The 22,353-nt window shown below is 45.8% G+C and overlaps 13 protein-coding genes across 13 annotated transcripts; 8 read left to right on the forward strand and 5 right to left on the reverse strand.

The window, feature by feature from the left end:
* Positions 1 to 834: 834 nt before the first annotated feature.
* Positions 835 to 1,762, forward strand: VTP01DRAFT_6601 (uncharacterized protein; the record flags this gene model as incomplete). Its single annotated transcript, XM_069385521.1, has 5 exons — positions 835 to 912; positions 971 to 1,016; positions 1,082 to 1,191; positions 1,245 to 1,571; positions 1,634 to 1,762. The coding sequence occupies 5 exons, from the start codon at positions 835 to 837 to the stop codon at positions 1,760 to 1,762; spliced, it is 690 nt and encodes a 229-aa protein (XP_069242974.1).
* Positions 1,763 to 2,838: 1,076 nt separating this feature from the next.
* On the forward strand, positions 2,839 to 3,780 carry VTP01DRAFT_6602 (uncharacterized protein; the record flags this gene model as incomplete). Its single annotated transcript, XM_069385522.1, has 2 exons — positions 2,839 to 2,997; positions 3,586 to 3,780. 2 exons carry the CDS (start codon positions 2,839 to 2,841, stop codon positions 3,778 to 3,780), a joined length of 354 nt encoding a protein of 117 aa, XP_069242975.1.
* A 68-nt stretch (positions 3,781 to 3,848) lies between these two features.
* VTP01DRAFT_6603 (uncharacterized protein) lies at positions 3,849 to 4,655 on the forward strand (the record flags this gene model as incomplete). The annotated part of the gene is made up of 1 exon (XM_069385523.1): positions 3,849 to 4,655. One exon carries the CDS (start codon positions 3,849 to 3,851, stop codon positions 4,653 to 4,655), a length of 807 nt encoding a protein of 268 aa, XP_069242976.1.
* Positions 4,656 to 4,690: 35 nt separating this feature from the next.
* On the reverse strand, positions 4,691 to 4,939 carry VTP01DRAFT_6604 (uncharacterized protein; the record flags this gene model as incomplete). The annotated part of the gene is made up of 1 exon (XM_069385524.1): positions 4,691 to 4,939. The coding sequence occupies one exon, from the start codon at positions 4,937 to 4,939 to the stop codon at positions 4,691 to 4,693; it is 249 nt and encodes an 82-aa protein (XP_069242977.1).
* A 106-nt stretch (positions 4,940 to 5,045) lies between these two features.
* VTP01DRAFT_6605 (uncharacterized protein) lies at positions 5,046 to 6,447 on the forward strand (the record flags this gene model as incomplete). The annotated part of the gene is made up of 5 exons (XM_069385525.1): positions 5,046 to 5,268; positions 5,357 to 6,045; positions 6,103 to 6,259; positions 6,328 to 6,374; positions 6,430 to 6,447. The coding sequence occupies 5 exons, from the start codon at positions 5,046 to 5,048 to the stop codon at positions 6,445 to 6,447; spliced, it is 1,134 nt and encodes a 377-aa protein (XP_069242978.1).
* A 444-nt stretch (positions 6,448 to 6,891) lies between these two features.
* Positions 6,892 to 8,455, reverse strand: VTP01DRAFT_6606 (uncharacterized protein; the record flags this gene model as incomplete). Its single annotated transcript, XM_069385526.1, has 4 exons — positions 6,892 to 7,328; positions 7,384 to 7,703; positions 7,793 to 7,893; positions 8,024 to 8,455. 4 exons carry the CDS (start codon positions 8,453 to 8,455, stop codon positions 6,892 to 6,894), a joined length of 1,290 nt encoding a protein of 429 aa, XP_069242979.1.
* Positions 8,456 to 8,732: 277 nt separating this feature from the next.
* Positions 8,733 to 10,616, reverse strand: VTP01DRAFT_6607 (uncharacterized protein; the record flags this gene model as incomplete). Its single annotated transcript, XM_069385527.1, has 12 exons — positions 8,733 to 8,791; positions 8,851 to 9,097; positions 9,187 to 9,239; positions 9,319 to 9,444; positions 9,508 to 9,552; positions 9,607 to 9,645; positions 9,716 to 9,787; positions 9,848 to 10,096; positions 10,183 to 10,233; positions 10,312 to 10,385; positions 10,459 to 10,499; positions 10,560 to 10,616. The coding sequence occupies 12 exons, from the start codon at positions 10,614 to 10,616 to the stop codon at positions 8,733 to 8,735; spliced, it is 1,113 nt and encodes a 370-aa protein (XP_069242980.1).
* A 389-nt stretch (positions 10,617 to 11,005) lies between these two features.
* VTP01DRAFT_6608 (uncharacterized protein) lies at positions 11,006 to 13,892 on the forward strand (the record flags this gene model as incomplete). Its single annotated transcript, XM_069385528.1, has 5 exons — positions 11,006 to 11,278; positions 11,348 to 11,624; positions 11,687 to 11,719; positions 11,782 to 12,084; positions 12,160 to 13,892. The coding sequence occupies 5 exons, from the start codon at positions 11,006 to 11,008 to the stop codon at positions 13,890 to 13,892; spliced, it is 2,619 nt and encodes an 872-aa protein (XP_069242981.1).
* Positions 13,893 to 14,055: 163 nt separating this feature from the next.
* On the reverse strand, positions 14,056 to 15,461 carry VTP01DRAFT_6609 (uncharacterized protein; the record flags this gene model as incomplete). Its single annotated transcript, XM_069385529.1, has 5 exons — positions 14,056 to 14,705; positions 14,775 to 15,027; positions 15,129 to 15,150; positions 15,238 to 15,355; positions 15,422 to 15,461. The coding sequence occupies 5 exons, from the start codon at positions 15,459 to 15,461 to the stop codon at positions 14,056 to 14,058; spliced, it is 1,083 nt and encodes a 360-aa protein (XP_069242982.1).
* Positions 15,462 to 15,834: 373 nt separating this feature from the next.
* Positions 15,835 to 17,361, forward strand: VTP01DRAFT_6610 (uncharacterized protein; the record flags this gene model as incomplete). Its single annotated transcript, XM_069385531.1, has 1 exon — positions 15,835 to 17,361. The coding sequence occupies one exon, from the start codon at positions 15,835 to 15,837 to the stop codon at positions 17,359 to 17,361; it is 1,527 nt and encodes a 508-aa protein (XP_069242983.1).
* A 535-nt stretch (positions 17,362 to 17,896) lies between these two features.
* Positions 17,897 to 19,139, forward strand: VTP01DRAFT_6611 (uncharacterized protein; the record flags this gene model as incomplete). The annotated part of the gene is made up of 4 exons (XM_069385532.1): positions 17,897 to 18,165; positions 18,248 to 18,305; positions 18,408 to 18,612; positions 18,694 to 19,139. 4 exons carry the CDS (start codon positions 17,897 to 17,899, stop codon positions 19,137 to 19,139), a joined length of 978 nt encoding a protein of 325 aa, XP_069242984.1.
* A 157-nt stretch (positions 19,140 to 19,296) lies between these two features.
* On the forward strand, positions 19,297 to 20,140 carry VTP01DRAFT_6612 (uncharacterized protein; the record flags this gene model as incomplete). Its single annotated transcript, XM_069385533.1, has 2 exons — positions 19,297 to 19,602; positions 19,685 to 20,140. The coding sequence occupies 2 exons, from the start codon at positions 19,297 to 19,299 to the stop codon at positions 20,138 to 20,140; spliced, it is 762 nt and encodes a 253-aa protein (XP_069242985.1).
* A 203-nt stretch (positions 20,141 to 20,343) lies between these two features.
* Positions 20,344 to 21,448, reverse strand: VTP01DRAFT_6613 (uncharacterized protein; the record flags this gene model as incomplete). The annotated part of the gene is made up of 2 exons (XM_069385534.1): positions 20,344 to 21,123; positions 21,206 to 21,448. 2 exons carry the CDS (start codon positions 21,446 to 21,448, stop codon positions 20,344 to 20,346), a joined length of 1,023 nt encoding a protein of 340 aa, XP_069242986.1.
* Positions 21,449 to 22,353: the final 905 nt, after the last annotated feature.

Genomic DNA, 22,353 nt, shown 5'->3' on the forward strand with positions numbered 1-22,353 from the left:
CTTTCTAGTGCTGCAACTTCCGTTACGGAACTAGTGAAGAACCTACCTTGAAAAATAGAAATATTGATCGTTTCTGTCCTGCAACAAAGCTCACTTTATATTTCATTATAAACAAACCAAGATCCTTTCTTTTTGAGAGAAAGTAATACTCTATCATTGTAGACAGAACTAAACATAAACCATCATCGTGACGTCTATCTGTTTGGAGAAAGCATTTTCAGCTTGCTTTGTATAACATTTTCCATTGTAACCAGCTTCTGATGCGGTATGGCCGATATCTCTAAAAATATCCAATAATGAAGGATTATCGTTTTTTTTCCGCCATTGACAACGTCGATATATAATCAGTTTTATCATCGGTGGCACCAGGCTGAATAGTTCGAAAGGTCCTTCGTGCATAATTGGAGGACCCATTGTCAGCACGATAATCATTATCCAGATTAGCATGGATTATAATAATCTTTTTCGTGAATAAGCGTTCGTCTTTTCGTATGGTCGATTGTTGCTACCTCGGAAGCTGTATTCGACGCACTTTAATGAGCACAAGTTTTCCCAACACACAAGGATACCTGCCTCAGGAGCGATGAAATGGATCCATCCAGAAAGTTTCGCCTGAACACAAAAGCATTTCCCAGCCTACCGATGCATATTGAAGAAATAGCAACCTACACCTGAAAGAGCTGTGTCCGATTGACTTCTGTTCGAGACCTGGTGGGCAAGGGAACTCGCAATTAACTGTCAGCGAATCATATTGCTGCGTCTAAAAACGGGAGGTTCCCCTTTCGACAAGAATACCAAGTTTACCTCTTCACCGTTCCCTTCATTTCGCACAGCATGGGTTTGGGCTTGGACAAGTGCTGCTGCTTCCTTCCTCTTCGCTTAGGCACCTTCATTATTGCCCTTTGGTTCTTTGTAGGTTACGATCAACTGAGAATAATTCTTTGAGACAGGCTGACGGATGTCGATGTAGGTTGTCTACCTGTTTGATGCCGTTACTGGATTCCTAGGCAGCAACGGTAAGCAGCTCTAAAAATATTATTATAATATTTGTACGCTACTCTCATCATTTGAACCTTTGCAGCCGTTACTGTATACTCGGGACAGACAGCAAAAGCATGGTATTACATCGGACTGCTATTTACTGTCATTATTTGTGTGGGCGGTTTGTTCGGCATACTTGGCTCTTGCTTTGTAAGTACGATTGACAATTGTAAAGAACGGATGTACTAAATTATCTTTGCCAGGCCAATCGAACTTTTGCAAAGATCTTTAGCATCATTGTCTGGGTCAATTGCGTTCTATCCATCATCAAATACGTCGTCTCGCTTATTATCATGTGTGTCCACCGGGACGAGATGGTTAAATCATGTCAGCGCTCCGGATTCGTTGGCTTTGGCAACAGTCAGGTATCTCTCGACCCAGCAATCCTATCAGACAGCCCTTACTACACACCAGTCCGATATCCCGGTACCTTAAACGCAAACGCTGCATCCGCTGCCGACTGCGAGGAAAGCGTAAAATCCTTCTTGATTGCATTTGGTGTCGTGATCTTTTTTGTCGAACTGCTCCAGGTAGAAACACATGCTGTACATTCACCAAAACTTTTCTGGTTCTGATTCCGTGTAACTCCTAGATCTACTTTGCATCGGTGGTATCCAACTATGCTTCTCGACTACGCAACGGCGCCCGTCACCACCGGTTGCACGATCAACAGATCAAAGACTTTGAAGAGTCCAGATACCACATGTCCACAGTCTACTAAGCCTTTTCTCATATATATACTTCATTCCCCCTTCCCGAGTACCTTTCCTCTCTTTTTCTTTTCTGTAAAATATCTGCATTTTCATAAAATTAAAATTTGAATTGTTTATTCTGCCGCGGTTTTGCTGGTCAAAATAAGGCAATCTGGAGATCATCATTAGTTAATAAGTATATCATGCTTTTGTTTTGATTGACTACTTAGCGATGCTTTGCTTATTGGCAGACAAAAGTGCAAGCTGTCTTTATGAAAGCAAAGCTGCATTGTTTATGCTGTTATTTTCTCTTCATTTGGTACTCACTCTGATTACATGCTTTCTCTTATCTGGTTTTCCGAGATCTTTGAGCTATCTTTTACCAGAAATATCGCGTTGTAAGCAGTCATTGCGTAAACAAGCACAGACGGTATTAAGTGTTTGCTTAAATTGCGAAGCTTGCTGCCAAACAATGGACAATATTGCGTTCACAGTGTAGATATATCTAAAGAACCTGTGCTATCGAATCTTTTTAAAAATAATGCTAGATGTTTGCATTGTCATACAGTTGATATATCTCAATCCTGAATATGTATTTTGGAAAATGCTTCATTTCTTCGTTAACCACATCCTGCAGTTTTCAGACTGGACTTCCACAATTCCGCTGATCTTTAGCAGAGTGATCTGGAAGTCACCATGCTTTGGTTACTTGTATGAGAATTCAGGAAATTGAATGCATATCCATGCTTCGGTATCAAAAGCTTTGTGACATTAGTTATTATGGCTATTGCTTACTCCAAATCCGCCTAAGAGGTATATCGTTTAAAGGATTTTCTTACCTGACATTCGAGATATTCCTCTGAACAAAGAAACTGGAAGTGTCAATATGACCATAAATTCAAAAACATACAGGCGTTTTCGTCTGCATATATATTATCTTACTTATCCTTATTTCAAAGCTGCGGTTTCTGCTTTTTGGATTAGCAAGCTCGGCATTGCAGCTTCTCACTAATTGTTGCACAGTGTAACGCGAGTTTCTATCAATTCTACGTTATCTCCGAGGACTGGCGAAACATGCCGCACAGCTGGGACATGAAGCCAGTCAATGTTCCTGGAAGTTGTCTTTACTAATGTTACTTGCCTTTCCCAACAGCTCCGATATAGACAGCGTTCCTTGAACGAATCAGGATTGAAATGTTTCGTTGTTAGGATGAGCACACAGCAGCAAGATTTTGGGGCTGAACACAACAGCAACATGCAAGGCGTATGTATACGCACAAGGTACTCTCGTGTGCGTCTCCGCCCCAACCTTGGTCCAGACCATTCCTTTTCAAACAAGGATTTGAAATGAAAAGCGTCGATCAGCCCTTCGAGATGTTAGTCTCTATATCAGAAACAAAATTGCGAGGAAAAATTGAATACAAAAGGTTCTTTTTGTATCTTTAAACGAGGACGAGGTCGTCTGAAGAGCCAGGAAGAACCCCTTGTGCCACCCTTGTTCGGCGCTTTATTTGTAATCCGTGAATTTTCTTCCAATCTTGGATCTCCATGTGATGTGAAATCGCTGTTGTCCATCAGTCGGGACCCGAAAGCAGACTTTTCCATCAATCGTGACTTTTGTTTTTGCAGTCGTTTTCGTCATCTCGACCGGCGAGTAATAGGTCCTTGCGGTTCTTTCCTCTATTAATCACTAACTAATTGACTTGTCAATCTCAACCCTTTGTAACTTCTCTTTGCCTCGATAACTGTTTGCTTGCACCCTATTGTTGACCTGTCTGTCCAACATGGCTGCCATCATCTTTTAATTCCTGCTCTCTCACACCGCTTTTTCTCTGCTCTATCTAATCTCAAGAACCCTCTAATATCTCTTGTGTCTCTCAAGAAACCTCTCTCTCTCATGTCTGCCTTTAACTTCTCCTCTGCGACTCGCAAGAACCAATTCAACTCCAAGTCTCTGCCCTTCAAGCCTTTCTTCTCCTACTGTACTGACGAGCCCTCTACCTGCACTGTGAAGATATCTGCCCAAACGAACAACCCAGGAAATTAGCAAAAATAACCAGCATAACCACCAAACACCTGCCTCGCTCCGCTCACCCTCCAACTCGTACACACAAAATGACGACAACAAAACAGCAAATGCCTCAATTCGCTTTGGGCCCAGAAGCCCTTTTGTCTGCAATTGCAAACAATCCAGCAGCCTTCTCTCTTCAACAGCAACATCAAATGAATGAAAACGACGCGCTTGCGCAGTTCTTGCAACTAGATACTATGCCTTCCATGATTGATGATTGGTTGGCTGACGAACTGCATCACTCTGGTCTCTTGACGATGCCTGACACGAAGCTTCCTACCCAAGATCCGGTCCTGCCTGGCAATGTTCTGCCACATTCGCCTCCCCTGACAGCGAGTCCTGAAAACCAATCGCAAAAGGATATGTCTCGTGCATCCAGTCAAGTCTCCACCCCAATCCCCTTGTTCCCTGAAATTGCAAGTTGGCCCGCTTCGCCGATCAAGCCCGCTGCCGCCGAGCCACGTCCACTGGCACCTCGCCCTCGTAACCGTCCTGTGCCTATTATGCCTAAAACGGAGGCTACCATAATTGCTCCTCAAGTGAAATGCGGCGACAAGCGCAAGGCTGCCATGACCGATAAAGAACAAGACGAGATTGCTCTCAAGCGCCAGCGCAACACTGATGCAGCGCGTCGTTCTAGACTTAAGAAGTTGCTGAAGATGGAAGCGCTCGAGAAACGTGTGAACGAGTTGGAGGGTGACAATACCCGACTGACCACACGCGTAGCCGTGCTCGAGTCAGAAAAGTCGGGCCTGGAGTCCAAAGACAAGGAACTCCAGGAACGCATCCGTGTTCTTGAAGAACAACTGGCTGAAGCTCACCGTGCTTTGACCGCAAAGTGCTCCCACTAGATAAACTCTTAGTTTTCATTCAAATATTTGATGCTTTAGGCTTTCTTTCTTTTTTTCTTCTTTCTTTTTTTCTTCTCATCATGCTTAGTTTCTTTCACATACGTATAGATTATCCGTTTTATTTTTGCAGTACCTACGTATAGATTATCCGTTTTATTTTTGCAGTACCTATGAATAAAGGCAAAATCGGTGAAAAATCTAATTTCCTTTTCCATGGTGTCCTCCCCATCCCAATGATCATTCTGTAACACTGTGTTCCTTTCAGTGTTCGGCCTCCTGCCCATTTTTGAAAAGTCACCTGGACCCGTACCTTCTTTTTTAAAACCTCATTTTGGCGCCAAAACTGAATCTTTATTCTTCTCTTTTTATTGTTATCCTTCATAACCACCTATGTCTCCTCATCCAACGTTTGCAATAGGATTGCCTCCAACAACTGCGAACGTGGCAAAGAAGATCCCTACCAAACAGCACTGCCTTAAAGTGAAGCGGTTGCTTGACTGCAAACCTGACGAAAAAGCGATAATATATCATCGAGGCGCCGTTAGCAAAAATCGAGAAGGCACAGATGTCGAGCTAGAGTTTCGTCAAGATAGCCATTTCTTTTACTTGACAGGTAAGATGTAGATGCAGCAGCAATGTGAAGACAAAATATTTTTCATTTTATTAAATGAATTTGCCCTTGATATGTACTATATATTCAGGCGTTGACGAACCAGGATTTCATGTGATGATGGATCTGCAGACCGAGCTTGTGTACCTTGTACCTCCTGCTTTGCCTGAAGATTACGAGACGGTCTGGAAGGGAGCGCCGGACACATCAGCGCAATTGCACGACAAGTACGATGCCGATGTGATACTGGATGAATCAGAGCTGGCGGCACATGTAGCACATGCCACGACAATCTACACAATGGACACGACTGATCTAAGCAACCTCCAAATATCACCTCATCGTTCATGCAGAATTGATCGCTCCGCTCTTGTTAATGCCTTGTGCGAGGCCCGACTGACGAAATTTCCTTGGGAGATTGCAATGATCAAGCACGCAGGTTACGTCTCGTCCGTGGCACACAAAATGGTAATGAAGCGGCACGCAGCGCTGCGCACGGAGCTTGTCGTTGCTGCCTATTTCCGCTACGTCTCTGCGCTGCATGGCCTCGAGCGCCAAGCATACATTCCTATTGTAGCGTCTGGTCCGCGCGCAGCCACTCTCCATTACAACCGTAACAACCAACCAATACCAACGGCAAACCCTCACGCTGTCGTTCTGGTCGATGCCGGTGCTGAGTGGCGCTGCTACGCAAGCGACGTAACTCGTACTTTCCCTGCTTCGCAAAAGTTCTCACCAGAAGCTCGCACCATTTACTCGATCGTTCTCAAGATGCAAGAGGTACATAAATATACTGGAAACAAAGAGATGGACTGTAAATGTAATGTCATATCTCAGGCCGTTCTAAGCCGGTTAAAACCGGGCGTAATGTGGATAGAGCTGGAAGACCTGGCCCTGAGAATACTGTGCATAGAATTAATACGCATCGGCATTCTTCGGGGCGACGAGGATGAATTACTCGAATTTGAAGTACCCCGCGCTTTTTACTACCACGGTAAGCATCACGAGGCGTTTTGTTTCGGTTCTTCCGGCGACTGAGTTCGTGCAATTGTTCTCCATTAGGGCTAGGGCATTCGGTCGGTTTAGATGTCCATGACGTCGGAGGGAAAGTCTGTTGAACAATGACCTGTATGGTACTTTTACTCATATTAATTTTGATCACAGAAGGAAGCAGTGCCTTGACCAGGATGGATTCTTGCAAGACAGGCCACTGGAACCGAACATGGTGATCACGGTTGAACCAGGCCTTTACTTCAACGATACGTACTTGAAAATATGGACGCAGTCTCCTGGGTTCCTGAAATATTTCGACATGGAGCAAGTAGAACGCTACCGTGCTGTTGGAGGTGTACGGATTGAAGACACCCTCCTAATCACTGCAAACGGGTATGAAAACTTGACTGCATCCGCACCGAAACAAATTCACGAGATAGAACATATCCTGGCATCAAAATCACCTCACCATCATCATCATCATCAATAACAGCAGCAACCAATGTTATACTAGTTACCAAAAATATAATGTCACATCTGCTAATCAAATATATGTATTTACGCGATATATAACTATGTACAACTACAATAGGTTACAAAAAAGAAACAATGCAAAGGAATGTAATGGGTTGTCTATTCGACGTAGCCGTCTACGAAATCATTGATGGATTCCCAGGTCGCATCGTCGCCTACAACGTCTCGGGGCGCTATGGATTTCGTCGTAGGACCAGCTACGACTTCTGAGAGAGCGGGTGAAGGCAACGGGTCCAAAGATGGTTTCTGTCCGAAGCAAGCGTACCAATTCAAGTGGGATTGGAACTTTTCGCATTCGTGCATAATCTGCTCAATTACTTCGTCGTTAAGGCGAGCACGTTTTCGAATAGTTGGGTGCAGGGTCCGGTAGAATGCATGCATGCTTTGGCCATGGATACGGCCCAATTGACCGCCCCAGCCAAGGGGTATCGTGACGCGATTCTGGTGTACATTGACAAACTGCGAAGTCATTAGCATTGTGGATAGATGATAGCTTTGTGAGAATTCTATGCCGGTCATAAACATGGCATCAGATACTAGAAATCATATTTAGTTTGCTTCTCGAACGTAAATATTTTGCCGGATGCTTACATTTTTGGTTGAGATATTCTTCGGTCAAAGGACCTGCACGCTGTACACGATACTCGACATCGACAATTTCAATGTATCCGAGAGGTTTAAGCACGCGTGAGATTTCCTTTAGGAGCCGATTGAGCTGTTGGCGGGTGAGACTGCAGAGCATCGACCGCATGTGGATATAATCAAAGGTACTATCGGGAAACGGTAACTTTTCAAGGAAATTGTGCTGCGTGAAACGGGCATTCTGCGGTTTGATAGACGTGGGAAACATGGCGCATAGATCGATGCCATGAAACTCGCAAGATGGAAACTCGCTAGCCATTTCCAGGACCCTATAGATTCCCGATCCCGAATTAGAATAATGTATGATTACGTGAATAGCGATGTAGATGCAAATACACCGCCCTCCGTGCATACATACCAGGTTCCTGGGCCACAGCCGATATCAAGTACATGGCCCTTGTCGAGGACAGCCGGGGCGATAAGATTTTGGTTATCAAAGGCGTATTTCAACAAAAAGTGCTATCAGCCATGCATCAAACAGATTAGGATCAAGAATAATTAAATCATCTCCTGATAGGGTATAATTTCTCTTTCTCTGTTCCTTTCTCTCCCACACACCATCTTTATCCTTGTCGCCTCCACCACTTACCATGATCACAATACGATCTGACTCATCGTCGTCACATGGTAGGTATCTACGGATGCTTGGCGGGTATGAAAGATACTTGCGACCGTTGTGGTACTCAAAATGCTGTACAGAGTCCTGACTAACAAGCGTGGCTGTTTCTGAGGTCGCTGATTGCCGAGGAGTTCGACTGACTGACGCTGCGCTGCTACCTGCCAAGCTACTGCTGGCAACGCTGCTGCTACCGCTGGTGCTGCCGCTTCGACTATCTGGCTTCTTTTTGGGACGCCGGTTCACAACGGGATCAGGCGTGGCGGCGGCCATTTCAAAGAAATTGACGTATGGGTTGTACGGATTCTGCGATAGTCGCTGCTGGCCGCGCCGCGACAGGCTCTGCGCTGCAGCATCCGACATATGAGGCGGATGCTGATGTGGATTTGAAGGTGCATTGCCCATAGTTCAATATGGGTGTAAAGAGAGATCGAGGGTGACGCAGTGAATAACAAAGAGAAAGGGAAAAGAGAGTGGGGGGGAAGAAAGCGCCCAGAAGAGAGGAACAGCTGAGTGTGAGTGTAGCGGATTGGGAGGATTAACCCAATAGAATAAGGCAAAAAGAACTCGATTGGCGGTAAAAGAAAACAAAAAAAAAGAAAAGAGAGACAGTTCGGCGATTCAGTCAAGATTCAGGACAAGTCTTATATTTTACGGAACTTATCCAACCAGAGAGGATTGTTCAGCGTTTCCACCCCGCAGTGTCCGCCATCGACTCAAAGAGATAATCGTAGTAATTCACTTTAATATCTGCCTGTGAGCCGTTATGTTTCAACGTCATGCGCTTCCCACCCACGTACCGTTGTTGTGATCGGCGTGGTGCAGTTTGACAAGTCGAATGTTTGGCTTGTGTTTACTTCTGTAGACAGTGGCTTCGTTTGTAATCACCTGGCGGTCGATGGTGTCATTATCCTGCTCGACCCAGTCTTTCGTGAACGGGGAGCCAACAGCACCGAAAACTGCGCGATGAAACAAGAGCTGCGAGTTGTGACCGGGGATCTTTAGATCCGCCGACCCATAAGCGATCAGAATGGGACACTCCAAATGCTACGCAACAGACATAGTAAGATAAAGTTTCAATCGTTATCATGATCGCAATCGCTAACCGCCACCCCGGGGGTTTTAGGCGGCCGTACCTCTATTCGGGAAAGAGTATCAAAGGTATGCAGCAATTTTGACAGGACCCAATCTAGAAAAGGCAATGGCACGTGGTACCCATTGTAAGTGACTCAATTCCATCCCTTGACAGGGGCTGGCCCCGGACTAACCTTGCAGAGGCGGGAATGCTCGCAAAGGACTAAGAATAGGCACGTATTTCACAATAGGGAACTCAAATATGATATTGGGCAGTGAGCTGTAAGCCGCCTTGAGGATCAGCGCTCTGGGCGGGCTGCCTAAAAGCGAAAAAAGGCGATAAGCGATAGTAAGAAAACGAACTCTACATGTTTCAGACTAACCAGCTTGTGTCATTTCGTATGCCAAGCAGGTCGCGACTCCGGTACCTATTTTGATCTACTTATGAGCGCCACGTTGCGTAACCCCCGTGCTCATCTTACCAAGAGAGTGCCCGATCAAAGAGATTCGATGCGCCGGAACTGTTGAGCAGGTAACGCCATGCTTTGTGAGATGCAAAAGAATTTCATACGCATAGTTACACAGCTTTACCGTTTCTTTCTTGCAGCCATTGCAGTGTCGCGCGGGCATCTCGATAAAGCCCTTCTTCAAACGGCGTGCCCTCTATTGATTGCCCAAGTCAGTATATATCTCACTGTTTTATGCCAACTACCGCCCACTTGCCAGAATCACCAAAACCACGATAGTCAACTGCGACAATGTTAAGTTTCCCAAACTTATCCCCGAGTCGTTTGTACAGATCTGTACGCCAGGGTGCTGCACGGTGCATTGCGTTACCGTGGAAATAAATGACTGTGTCAAATTTAGGGTCTGCCAGTGCATCGTCGTACAGCGTATCGTTGCTCGCAAGAGTCTCACGGTACCGGAGCTGGTGCCTGGTGAAATAGTCCGTAGGAATCATATGCCACGCGCCTAGAATAAGTAAAGATGTGCAATCAGGCGACTGTGGACGAGAATTCTTTGTACCAAAAATATAACTCTTCTCTCATTCTATGTACCTAGCGTGATGTTATCCGCAGTGGTAATCTGGAAGTTTCTGATTTGGTTATCTGCAATTCAGAAGATTGACGTTTAAACATATTTTCCTTTTCTTTCTCACATTTTGCTTGTCTTATTTATGTACATACGTGCAAATCCATAGTATTCTGGCATTGCAAATTTGGCTGGGAGCGGCACCTTGATCCAATGCAAATAGATCATGCTTTTTTTGCGCAGATTGATGATATAATACCAATGAGAAATAATGTAATATCTGCTACTATGCAACAACTCACAGGCGCTGAGGTGCCGAGAAACTCAGGAGAATCACGATTGCCTAGGAAAGACATTTCCTTACTGAGACCGTCCTCGCTCCATAAGATAAACGCATGCTTACAGCATACACCGCGGTGGCAGCTAAAGACGCTACCACGCATTTCTTTAGCAAGCTCATTGCACGCAATCGTTGCCCAAACTGGCTCGAAGAACGAGGGGCGGGGCCAATTGACCTAGTGGTTGGGCGGAGACTCAATGGCGCAGTAAAGGATTGTGTGCATGAAGTGGTACTTGGATATCAACTGCAATTCTCTGAGTTTTTGTTGAGAGTTATGATGGCGGTAGAAGTAGCTGATGCTGCTGCTGCAATTTGTATATTGTGGGAAAGAAGCATATGTAAAGGAGCAAATATAAAGGCCTCCAGTGGCCAAATGTAGAATTGACTGATTTGGCGCAACCCGGGGGTTGAGCTTGGTCCGTTTCTCACATCAATGAGATAACGCATCTGGTTTTTGAAACTCCTTTTACGTTTATCACTATTTTCTTCTAATTCTTTCTGCTGCTTTTATGGAGGAGAAGCCAGAGAGACCTCCTCCATCGTCACCTAAATACTCTGTAGCCTCTGCCTCGGTCGACGACTTGCAGAATGATACCGGCGATCGTGATCAGTTGACGAGTAGCTCCCGAGAAGACGACGCTGACGCCGGCCGTCACCATCGTCACAATCAGCCCAAGATTAGACCCAGGCGAACAATCGGCAATTACACTCTGGTCTCAACCTTGGGTTCAGGATCTATGGGCAAAGTCAAGCTTGCAGTCCACAATATCACCCAGGAAAAGGTAAATACGCACTATGTACAGCCTGCTTGCAAGCTTTCTTCAACGACGACGAACAAATTGATCCTGTAGCTCGCGGTGAAAATTGTACGGAAACAGCATGCAAAAGAAACAGCCAAGCATAAAGACGAGAACCGAGAAGTGCGGACTATACGTGAAGCAAGCATTATGCTTTTGCTGCATCATCCACACATCGTCAGCCTCAAAGAGATGGTTGTACTCGACGATTTCTATTACATGTTTATGGAGTATGTGGGCGGAGGTCAGCTGCTCGACTACATTATTTCGCATGGGAAACTCAAAGAAAGACATGCACGACGATTCGCACGCCAGATACTAAGCGCTTTAGGTATACGTTCCCAGTGGATCTTTCATAGTATTGTACATCCTATTAACGCGACCTATAACCAGATTACTGTCATCGTAACTCAATTGTTCATCGTGGTAAGTTTTACTGGGCTGTGTTTGCATCAGGAGCATTGTCTCTAATCTGATCTACTTACCAGATTTGAAAATCGAAAACATCCTTATTTCACAGCAAGGCAATGTCAAAATTATCGATTTTGGACTATCAAATCTATTTTCACCTCGATCACATCTTTCCACCTTTTGCGGATCACTCTATTTTGCAGCACCAGAATTATTGCACGCGAAAGCATACACTGGACCAGAAGTCGATGTATGGAGTTTTGGAATTGTATTATTCGTCCTTGTTTGCGGCAAAGTGCCATTCGATGATCAGAATATGTCAGCTCTCCACCAAAAGATCAAACGTGGGCATGTTGATTATCCCAGTCATTTGAGCTCTGGTAAAGTTCATGCAGTCGGTCTCTAAATGGTTAAAGCATCGTTCGCTCATATGCGAATGTTTTACTATGAAATAGACTGCAAAAACTTGCTATCGCGTATGCTCGTCACAAATCCTAATCATCGAGCAACGATATCCGAGATTATGGTACATCCCTGGATGAACAAGGGATACGACGAGTTGGTCGATAATCATCTTCCTGATCGAGCGCCGCTCATGCTTCCCGTCGACACTGAAGTCATTCGTAATATGACCGGCTTCGGATTTGGCAGCGAAGCAGAGATTAAACAACAGCTGGAGACCATCATCACATCCGAAGATTATCAAAAAGCAGCAAAAACACTAGCAAAGCGAACTCGTGATCACCATCATTCACTCAATCACCTTCACAGCTCTTTATCAACCTCCCGATTCATGCACCATTCGGCTATACCCGGCAAGAAGACGCCTCCACCACCGAATGATGACCCCCAATCCATACCTGCCGCTTACCACCCTTTGGTGTCAATTTATTACCTAGTCAAGGAACGCATGGAACGTGAACGACGCGCAGCATCTGAAAAGGCACACGATGACCACCAGATATCGCGAAGTAGTCTTGGCTCCGCCGACGATGTCCTGCGCCTGCCCGATATTTCTAAACCGGAAACTGCACATCCTGCCGATACACGTTTTGAGTACGCGCCTTTTGCGAATGCTGCGACATCTGGAACCTCAGGCTCCTCAACAGACGATACACATGGGCTCTTCAGACGAGCGACAACCGGCGTAGCAGTTGGAAAGAGAGGCCGGACAAATATTCGCGTCGATGATAATGGAAATATTGAAGCAGATCGGCCTAACATTTTGGAGACAGGTCTACAAAAGTTAATGAACCGTCAGTTTGGAGCTCCATTAGAAAACTCCAACACAGATTCAAGTCATAATGAGGAAGGATTGCATCGTAGTAACACCGTGTTTAAACGACTGGGTAATGCATTTCAACGGCCATCAGCAGATGCAGACAGCCCATCGCGGCGAAGGTCCCACAACAGCACAGATACAGACTACACTGGACCTACCCCTATACCATCTCACTCTGAAAAATCCAATGACAAGACACAAGGACATGGACGGAAAGAAAGCCTTGGACAAAAAGTTGGCTATTTTCTATCTCGTGGTGGCAGTATAGCAGCGCAGAAAACTCCAGCAGCGACGGCGACGGCGACGACGACACCGCCGCATAGAAGGCCACGACAGGCGACTATCAGTGGAGGCAATCCAACAGTCGAGGAGCGAGTTATGCCTGGCAAAGCACCAGCGCAGCAACTTCCCGAGTTTCTGGATGTGCCGCATTCGCACGAACAAACATTCCCACCGCCAGCCGCTGGCGCCGCCGGCGGAGGAGCATCAACTATTTCGCAGGGAACGGCAGATCAGCCGGTCAAGCAAGTATTCTTGAAGGGATTATTCTCTGTAACTACAACATCCACGAAGCATCCATCAGTCATAAGAGCCGACCTGATCCGTGTATTGGAACGGCTCGGTGTCAAGTGGCGAGAAAGCAAAGGACGGTTCGAGTGCCAGCACATGCCCAGCATTGACGTGAAGCAAGTGGTTGGCAAAGATAGCAGTGATGATTCACAGCAACAGCAGCAGCAAGCAACTACGCCTGTTACTGTCCCAGATCTGGTAGTGCGGTTCGAGATACACATCGTCAAGGTGTCTTGGTTGATGGGTATGCATGGTTTGCAATTTCGGCGGGTGAGCGGCGATCCCTGGCTCTACAAGAACATGTGCAGTCGAATTCTTGCCGAACTTAAATTGTAAATGTATATTATGTCTTGCGAAAGAGAATATTAGCGACATGTTCTTGTTTTACATTGCCCATGATATTAGTGTACTATTCTTCCATTGTTATCGCATCATCATTGTTATTACTATTATAATCACTATTCTTTGCAAAAGTGTGAAGTTTCAGGCTTTAAGGTTGTCATGAAGGATGCTGTGTCTCCTCAACAGCAACCGCTGCCTGATCTGCTTGCGCGATGCAGTGCACGGTCACCGGCCGCCGCTCTGCATGTCTCATCAGGGCACCTTGATCCTCTGATAGTTGCTGCGCTAGCAATGAATCCCCAAATTCCCTCCTGCTTTGCTCGTTCTCGATAGCCGGTGTCGGCTGAACCATCCACATGAACGTGCTTTCCGCCAGCCTGCCTGTTTGCTGCTGCTCCTGTGGCTGCTGCTGCATCGTCAACGACGACCTTGGCTGGACATTTGAGTGCTGAACAATGGGCGTCGTTGAATAGATAGACGATCCTGTATCAGGTCTACCTTGGGACATTGGGTGACAGTGTTGAAGATCGTAAGAAGGATGCTGCGTGGTTGTCGTAAACTGTTCGTTCAAGGACTGTTGCTGTTGTTGCATATCATCATAGCCATAAGAAGTACGCATCGCCCTCCTGGCTAATGCTTGTTGCATAAGCCGCCTCTTTAGCAATACATATGCTATGCATGTGGCAATACTTGCAGCAACAGCAAAGGTACCCAGCGCGATCAGGATGGCTGCCCAGCCAGGTAGCTGCCGCATACTTGCGTTCCGAGCTTGCTGTCCAGCTATACCTCGTTGGTTCGTACCAGGTTCTGCAATTTATAAGACAAAATATTTAGGTTACGATTCTGGACCATACAAGTAGACAGTGGTATACTTGCGCACAACTGTGAAATTGAACGGACGAGGGTACTGGCTGTCTGGATTGACGAGCTCTGCTGCGGGGTCTATGCCTGCAGGCAGATAAAGACCGTAGTATGTCCACGACTTGTCTGTTGGTTCTGGGCCGGCAGGAAACCAGGAATCGTCCACTTGCACTGTCAAGTGGCCTTGCGAGCGATCAATATCTGTCCAGTTTTTTACGGCTTCGTATGCGTAGTTATGCTTGTAATACAGAAACAAGTTCAAGCGGTCCTGTAGATGTATACAACAACCAGCAGCAACGAATAAAACGTTAGGGACGCCGAAAAAAGGTGAGATTAGCATCCCCATGCTTCCCAGCTCATAATACTTGCCGTTGTGACATAGAATGGGTAGCTATTGTACATACCAAATTTATTTGCATTTCATTTATTTTTAGTTGAGACCTTTAGGACATAAAACGCAGCAACGTTCATATCTTACTTGTAGTTCCACACAAATTCGTAGCTCGAGCCATTGTACCAGGTATCGCTAGTGGTAGGTGCACAGAACGGTGAACCATTGCCTCTGTCTTGACAGGGTCTTTCTAGACCAACCGTTGCTTTAGTTTTGATCCGTGGTTAAATGGTACAAGAAATAACATAGGAAAATAAAATGCGTTAAGTACCACTGCTCGAGATTTGTCGCTTATCAAAACCGAAAAACATTTAGGGAAAAGAAAGACTTGAGTTATAATTATATAGAAACGGGAGTGGTAGCGAGGAAGGAGAGGAAGAAATGGGGATGAGTGTGTCAGAGAAAGAGAGAGATAGAAGGACGGGGCCATCGGTATATCAGAGAGTTGATGAGAGAGAGCGTGTGCGTTTTGCAAAGAAGGGATACTGTGAAGGAGAAAGAGAAGGAGGAGAGGGGGGCAGACAATGATAGAGAAAGGAGAAACACAGACAACTGGCCTCATGCTCTGTCAGTAACCAGCATCGCCCCTCCCCCATCCCGCACCTCGTCGCGCAGGTAACTTCCCGATCTGAAATTGTCGGAACTAGCAGTTTTATCGCCTCTTCTACCTGGTTTGGTCTCCCAATGGAGAGTTACATTAGCAATCAAAACGTTGCCGTCTACAACTCTGCACTCGTTGCAGCAAACGCTGTTGCGGCTGGAACCGTGCTCTTGTCTCAACCGCCGCTCGCGTCCGTACCGTTGCCGGCCATACGACGAAAGCGTTGCAACTACTGTCTGCGAAAAGTACAATTACAATGCTGCTCGCGATGCCGGTCAGCCTACTTTTGCAGCAATGAATGTTTCCGGAACGCATGGCTGCACTTCCACAGAGTGCTCTGTGAGCCTCAGGAATCCGATATATACAAAGACGTCGATGCAGATCGATGGCTACTGGAACGTACGGCCCTGACGCTCCACAGTCACGACAAGTTGAGTAAGCATCATTCGCATTCTCCGCCACATTTGCCGGCCGCTATCCAGGCACTCTATTCGCTCGGCTTACCCGAATGTAGCACAAATTCCCCAAATTTAGCCGACGTTGCAAATGCATTAGAACCTTTTGGTTGCCACGTACAACCAGAAGAGCTTGCATTACTTTGGCGCCGCATCCAAGTAGCTACGTTTGATATCCTTGATCATGAACACCAGCTCGATCCGGTAGGCGTTGGCATCTATCCATTGACGGCATTGTTCGTGCGACACTCTTGTCGACCCAACGCTGCGGTCGTCTACAAACGTGGGGAGCAGGTTCTCGTTGCAATCGAAGATATCCAGCCAGGCGAACCGATCACTATTTGCTACGTCGATCTCGTCGCGACCAAGGAGCAGCGTCAGGCAGCGCTCGCTGAACGATTCGGTCCCAACGTTGTATGCAATTGCTCCCGATGCGAAGGCGACTTTTCGTGCATCGATGAGTTGCTTAACCGCGGCATCCAGACAGGATTGTCGCAGGAAGAGGCGTACAAACGCTTAGAAATAGAATGTCAAAAATGGAACGTATTGGAGATGGTCAAGCTTTACTCGAGCCGTCAGGAACCGAGATCACCAACCGAAACCCTGGATACATCCAACTTTACGCATTATGTCAGTCGCATCATGTCACCAGATATGTACTATCCAATCATGGATCCCAAGCGTCGCCCGAACAAATACCAACTACGTGCTAAAGAAGATCGACATGTTTATAAAGAAAAGACTTTGCCTGCTATTCATGCTTTGCTTGAAATCAAGTCTGTTCCGCCCTTCACAATTGCCAGCATAGTAGCCGCCGATCGATTACTCAAACACCTGATATCCACGAATCGTTGGGTAGAGGCATCTCGATGCGCGCTTTACATGTTTGTGATATACCGCATCATCTATCCTCAATGCCATCCGGTCCTGTCGTACCACTCGCTAATCCTCGTACGATCTTGCTGGAACTCGCTAGTGCAACTGGAACTGGCGGGAATCGGACGGAAACTCGAAAGAATATATGAAAATGGAGTATACACGTGGCTTGAGGTCGCCAAGGATGCAGTGCTGACGACGTTTGGCAAGGACTGTACACTGTGGCGCGAAGTAATTGATCTGCAATGGGTCATTGAAAGAGATCAAAAGCTAAAGTAGAAAGAGCGAGAGATACATTCTTCTCGCGTTTCTTCTTTTATCTTCCTTTCCCCTTATATTGTACAATAACCTATCTTACTCACAATCTTATGCACTTGTACATTATCATTATCACTCATAGTCGAGCAAAATAAAACTGTAATGACTACTTGACATGAATAGCACCCTTTTCTGTGAAGATCTCTCAATACAGTTCTGAGGCAAACAAGGTCACATGAACCTACTGTAAATAAGTTCGAAAGCGAGCAGATTTCTAACCACGATTTACGCTCTCACGGAATACTGAATCAGAAGTCTGTGTTGCCCATTTGTCGTGCTTGCGAAGATGTTGTGAGCATGATATAGATACGTTACACGGAAATTATGGCGACATTGCAGCAGCACCGCTCCCGCTCGCACTCGACAGAATGCCAAACACTAGATCCATCACTGTTACCGCGTAAGAAAGTTTGGGCGGAGAACTTTACAGTTGCTATTTATCTGGTGACCAAGCTGCATCTCTCCTTCCCTTGTTCTTACTTGCTTTTTACTCAATATGAAGAAGCCCCAAGTCGTGCTTGAGCCTCACTGCCAGCAGCTTGTTGAAGAATCAAAAAGGTTTACTAGCACCAACTTTGCAATTCCAGCGGAAATTCGAAAGCTTGAAAAAGCAAGATATCTCGATGATCCCAGAGCTCAGGAAGGACTGCCGAGTGTGTCCGAACAAGAGATAACCATCTCGCGTCCAGATGGCTCTAAGCTTGAGCTGATTATCATGAGACCTCCAGGAACAGAGTCTCAAGTTTTACCGCCTATATGCTTTTTGCAAGTATCTCGTGGACAACCATGCTTCAAATATGCGTGCCTAGTTTCTCATATATATATTTGCCATCACACAATTTTGTAGCCACGGCGGAGGCTGGTGCCTTGGTAGCAAGATTACATACAGGCGCCCTGTGTACGAGGTGCGTAAGTTACAGAATAGCTATCACCTTCGGAAAAAGTTTATAGAGTGTGAGCAAATCTGAACTGATAACTGTTCACACCGCTGGTGGACCACCTTGTAGCTCGTAGTACGTGCCAGGGCAGCGGTTGTATTTGTCGATTACTCGCTTGCGCCTGAGGCGCCTTTTCCGACCGCCGTGCATGAATGTCTCGACGCAGTTGTTTGGTTAGCAAATGAAGAGAATGCCAAATCTATCAATGTTGATCCTACAAAGCTTGTCCTGCTCGGCGACTCTGCCGGAGGCAACTTGTCTACTGTTATTTCGCGTGAGTGAAACCTGTCAGCTGGGGCGAGAGAAGGGACACCGTGAAAATACCAGGACATCTAAGTTAATTGGTCTATTTCAGTTTATGCAAAGCAACGTGGAATGCCGGACATCGTCAAAGGACAAGTACTTGTATACCCAGCTACGGATGGCTCCCACGAGTCCGAGTCGTTTGTCGAATTTGCTGAGAACTATGGGTTGACCGCTGATTCTGCAAAGCATCTTTGGAGCCTATACGTCCCTGATGAAAAGGAGCGTCGCGAAAATATCTGGTCTTCGCCGCTGAGAGCTAGCGTTGATCAGCTTAATGGAATGCCTCGCGCGCTTGTTATCACTGCTGAAGGCGATGTCCTCCGCGAAGAAGGCGAGTCATATGCTCGCAAATTGCTTGAGGCTGGAAATGATGTTACTGCTGTCCGTTACCTGGGAATCATCCACGGCGTATTCAATTCACCAACCTTGTCGCCTAGTGTTGATGGAATGCTTGACCACATAGCAGCTTGGCTACAATCTACTTGGAAGAAATAAACGGGGTGCTACGTAACTTTGTTAGGATATTCAATTTTTCGAACTTGCTTGGTGCTCCAAATACACATAGTTTCTCCATCGACGGGGTTAAAACGAGCTGTTGAATTTCAAGAGCTCCACGTTTCTCCTTTTTTGTTTTCTTTGTTCTGTATATATAATGGCATCCGGTCAACCGGTGCACTCGGTATTATTCGACAACACGGCCCCTCAGGGAGGCGCAGGCTACTATGACGGTGCAGCAACTGGCGGTGATGGCTTACAGTTTTATACCTCATCTTATTCCGATCAATACAATTCGTCGTATTATGCCAGCCCACCCACCGCGGCAACCGGCGACATGCGCGGTGCCGGCTACGATTATCAGTCCGGCTCATTTTGGAGCGCATTTGGCACTGGAGGATTCGCAGATGAACCGCCATTGTTAGAGGAGCTAGGAATTAACTTTGAGCATATCAAATGCAAGGTACCGACTCGTCGCTGGAGCACGCGTGCTGGCGAGATAAATGTCCTTGTTACTAACGCCTGAGACTTGTATGTATATACAGAGTCTGACTGTGCTGAACCCGTTCCGCGTTGTTCCGGACACCATCATGGACGACGCGGACTTGGCTGGCCCGCTTTTATTCATCTTCCTCTTCGGTATATTTCTAATGCTGTCAGGAAAAGTGCATTTCGGATACATCTATGGCGTTGGAGTGCTCGGCGTCGTGTCGCTCTTTTTGATTCTCAATCTCATGAGCGAAAGCGGTATCGATTGGTCAAGGACAGCAAGCGTCCTCGGTTACTGCCTCCTTCCTATGGTGATGCTGAGTGGTTTCAGCGTCGTCTTGCCTCTTGGAGGATTAGTTGGTCTGTTGCTCACTGCCCTCAGCATACTATGGTGCACTCTCTCAAGTTCAGGCATGTTTACGAGCGTCTTGCACATGAGCGAGCAGCGTTTCTTGGTCGCATACCCTGTTGGGCTCTTTTATGCATGCTTCGCATTGATGACAGTGTACTAGCTTAGGATAGAAGGTCTCATCTTGTATATATCATTTACCTCGTGTCGCTGTAAACATAACAGATCGCTCAGAGACCGGCCAAGGTATAGTTTTATACAAATTTTCACATTTTTTTTACTTCGTTTTTATGTTATATGTGATATGCACATGAAAAAGAAAAATGAAAAGTGAGGGAATATACATATGGGTTTTATGTTATGGTTTTAAGGGAATGCCAAAGCGTCAAAGGTCAAGTCTTGTCCGTGAGGTTTGGAACGGAGAGCGTCGAGATCAACGAGTTTCTCTCGTTCAGCGTATAGGGATCTGTAAGCCGATCTAATAGTAACTTCGGATACGCCAGCAACCGTGGCAATTTGTTTGGTGGTCTTGGGGCAATGGTATAGATATGAGACAAAGTAGATACAGGCAGCCGCGACAGAGATTGGAGATTTGCCGGCTAGTGTGCCCAATTCCTTTGCCCGCTTGGCGAGATCTGCACCAGCCTTTTGCACGTAGTTGGGAAGTTGAAGGTTGGAACAAAAACGGGACATAAGGTCTTCCGAATGCATGATTGTTGTGTTCGTCTGCAGTTTGGCTTGAAGTGCTTTGTAGCAACGACCGATTTCCTTCTTTTGCACCTGAGTTAAAGCGCAAATTTCACGGAATGTACGTCCAACTTTCTCTTGCCGGCATGCAATGAAGATACATGCAGCGATAATTGCATCTGTTGATTTGCCTCGAAGGAGCTTCTCATCTTCCACCCGCTTATACAACTGCTTTGCTGTATCGCTCACAATTTTTGATAAAGATATAGAATCGCACATGGCACTAATATCCTTGTATGCCTGTACGAGGTTCCTTTCGCCTTTCACTGCAGTGGCTCGACCATGTACCTTGTTCAAATCCTTTGCGGCACCTGTTCCGCCGTCTCGTCGTGAAATCACAGTATCGAGCTGGTTACCATCCAACAATGGGTTGGCAGCTGCACCTACACGAGATGGATCCTATATGCATTTTAAACATTAAGTAACCTGTTGTAAAATCCCTAACCAAAGAACAGCAATGGAGGGATGATTAGAGACATACATCGCCCTCATCGTTAGCAAATGTTCGCCATTCGGATCTCGTGTCAATGATTCTGTCTCCAAGAACCAAACCACAATCGCCACAAACAAGATCACCGGATGCAAATTCTTCAACAATATGGGGCGGTGAAACTCGGCAGTCAGGACATATAAGTCGAATGTTCAAGTTTGGTTGGAATGGCTGGTTAGCCGCAGGTTCTTTTTGTTGGGGTTCTCGCAAAGGAAAAGGAATGGTGGTAGCCATGGCTGCAGCCAAAGGAAAGAACAAGAACACTCGCTCTTGCGATAACGAACAGTCTTGACGTCAAGCACCAATCATATTCGTTCTCCGCCGGGCAATGAAGGATGAGATGCACTACAGTTTTTCAAAAATTGTTGGCGCATTAATCCACAATGTGGATTTGCACATTTATCAATCTATTTTATAACAAAGCATCACAAGAAAATGATTAGATCGGCAACGCAAAAGGGATCTTTCGCTTCATGGTACTCCAGTAGATGGAACTATTTATTCACATTTGGGACATTTTGGCGACGGCATTGCTGACTGTATGGTATCCTAATACCTTTATGAAAGAAACACGTGACAACTTATCAATCACAATGATATTAAAATAACAATACAAAAGTGACAACCATGTTTTAAAATCCTGAAAAGTCTAGAAAAGCCAGTACCATCTGACTACAGAGATGAGAATTATGCATGCAAATGTTTACGTTTTCATAGTTACAATATTCGACCAAATTCAACCAAACAACCTTATTGCATTACGGAGACCACCATATTTAATTGTTGTATGCATCGGTATCTCCTTGCAAAAGAAGAGACCTAAACAAAGTATACAGCTATTATGCATTGACATGGAAAGATAGGACGCATGACAAATGATGATTTCATATATATGATATCACGAGAAGAGAAGTGATAAATAGATTGGCACTCATATTTTCTTTCTGTGCTCCTTCATCCATGTAGTGAGCTAATTCTTCAGGTTCTCCACGGCGAGTATACATGTATTTTTTGATGGTCACTGGAAACAATCATTATAATTTAACTCTTTCTGGCAGGCACTATGAAGTCTTATCTTCCTCATTCAATATTTGCAAGGACAGCTTCTACATGCTGAACAGGAAGCCTTTGTCGACGTA

Source organism: Rhizomucor pusillus, assembly GCF_041956525.1.
Source record: "Rhizomucor pusillus strain CBS 183.67 unplaced genomic scaffold VTP01scaffold_3, whole genome shotgun sequence".
In the NCBI taxonomy this organism is placed as follows: Eukaryota; Fungi; Mucoromycota; class Mucoromycetes; order Mucorales; family Lichtheimiaceae; genus Rhizomucor; species Rhizomucor pusillus.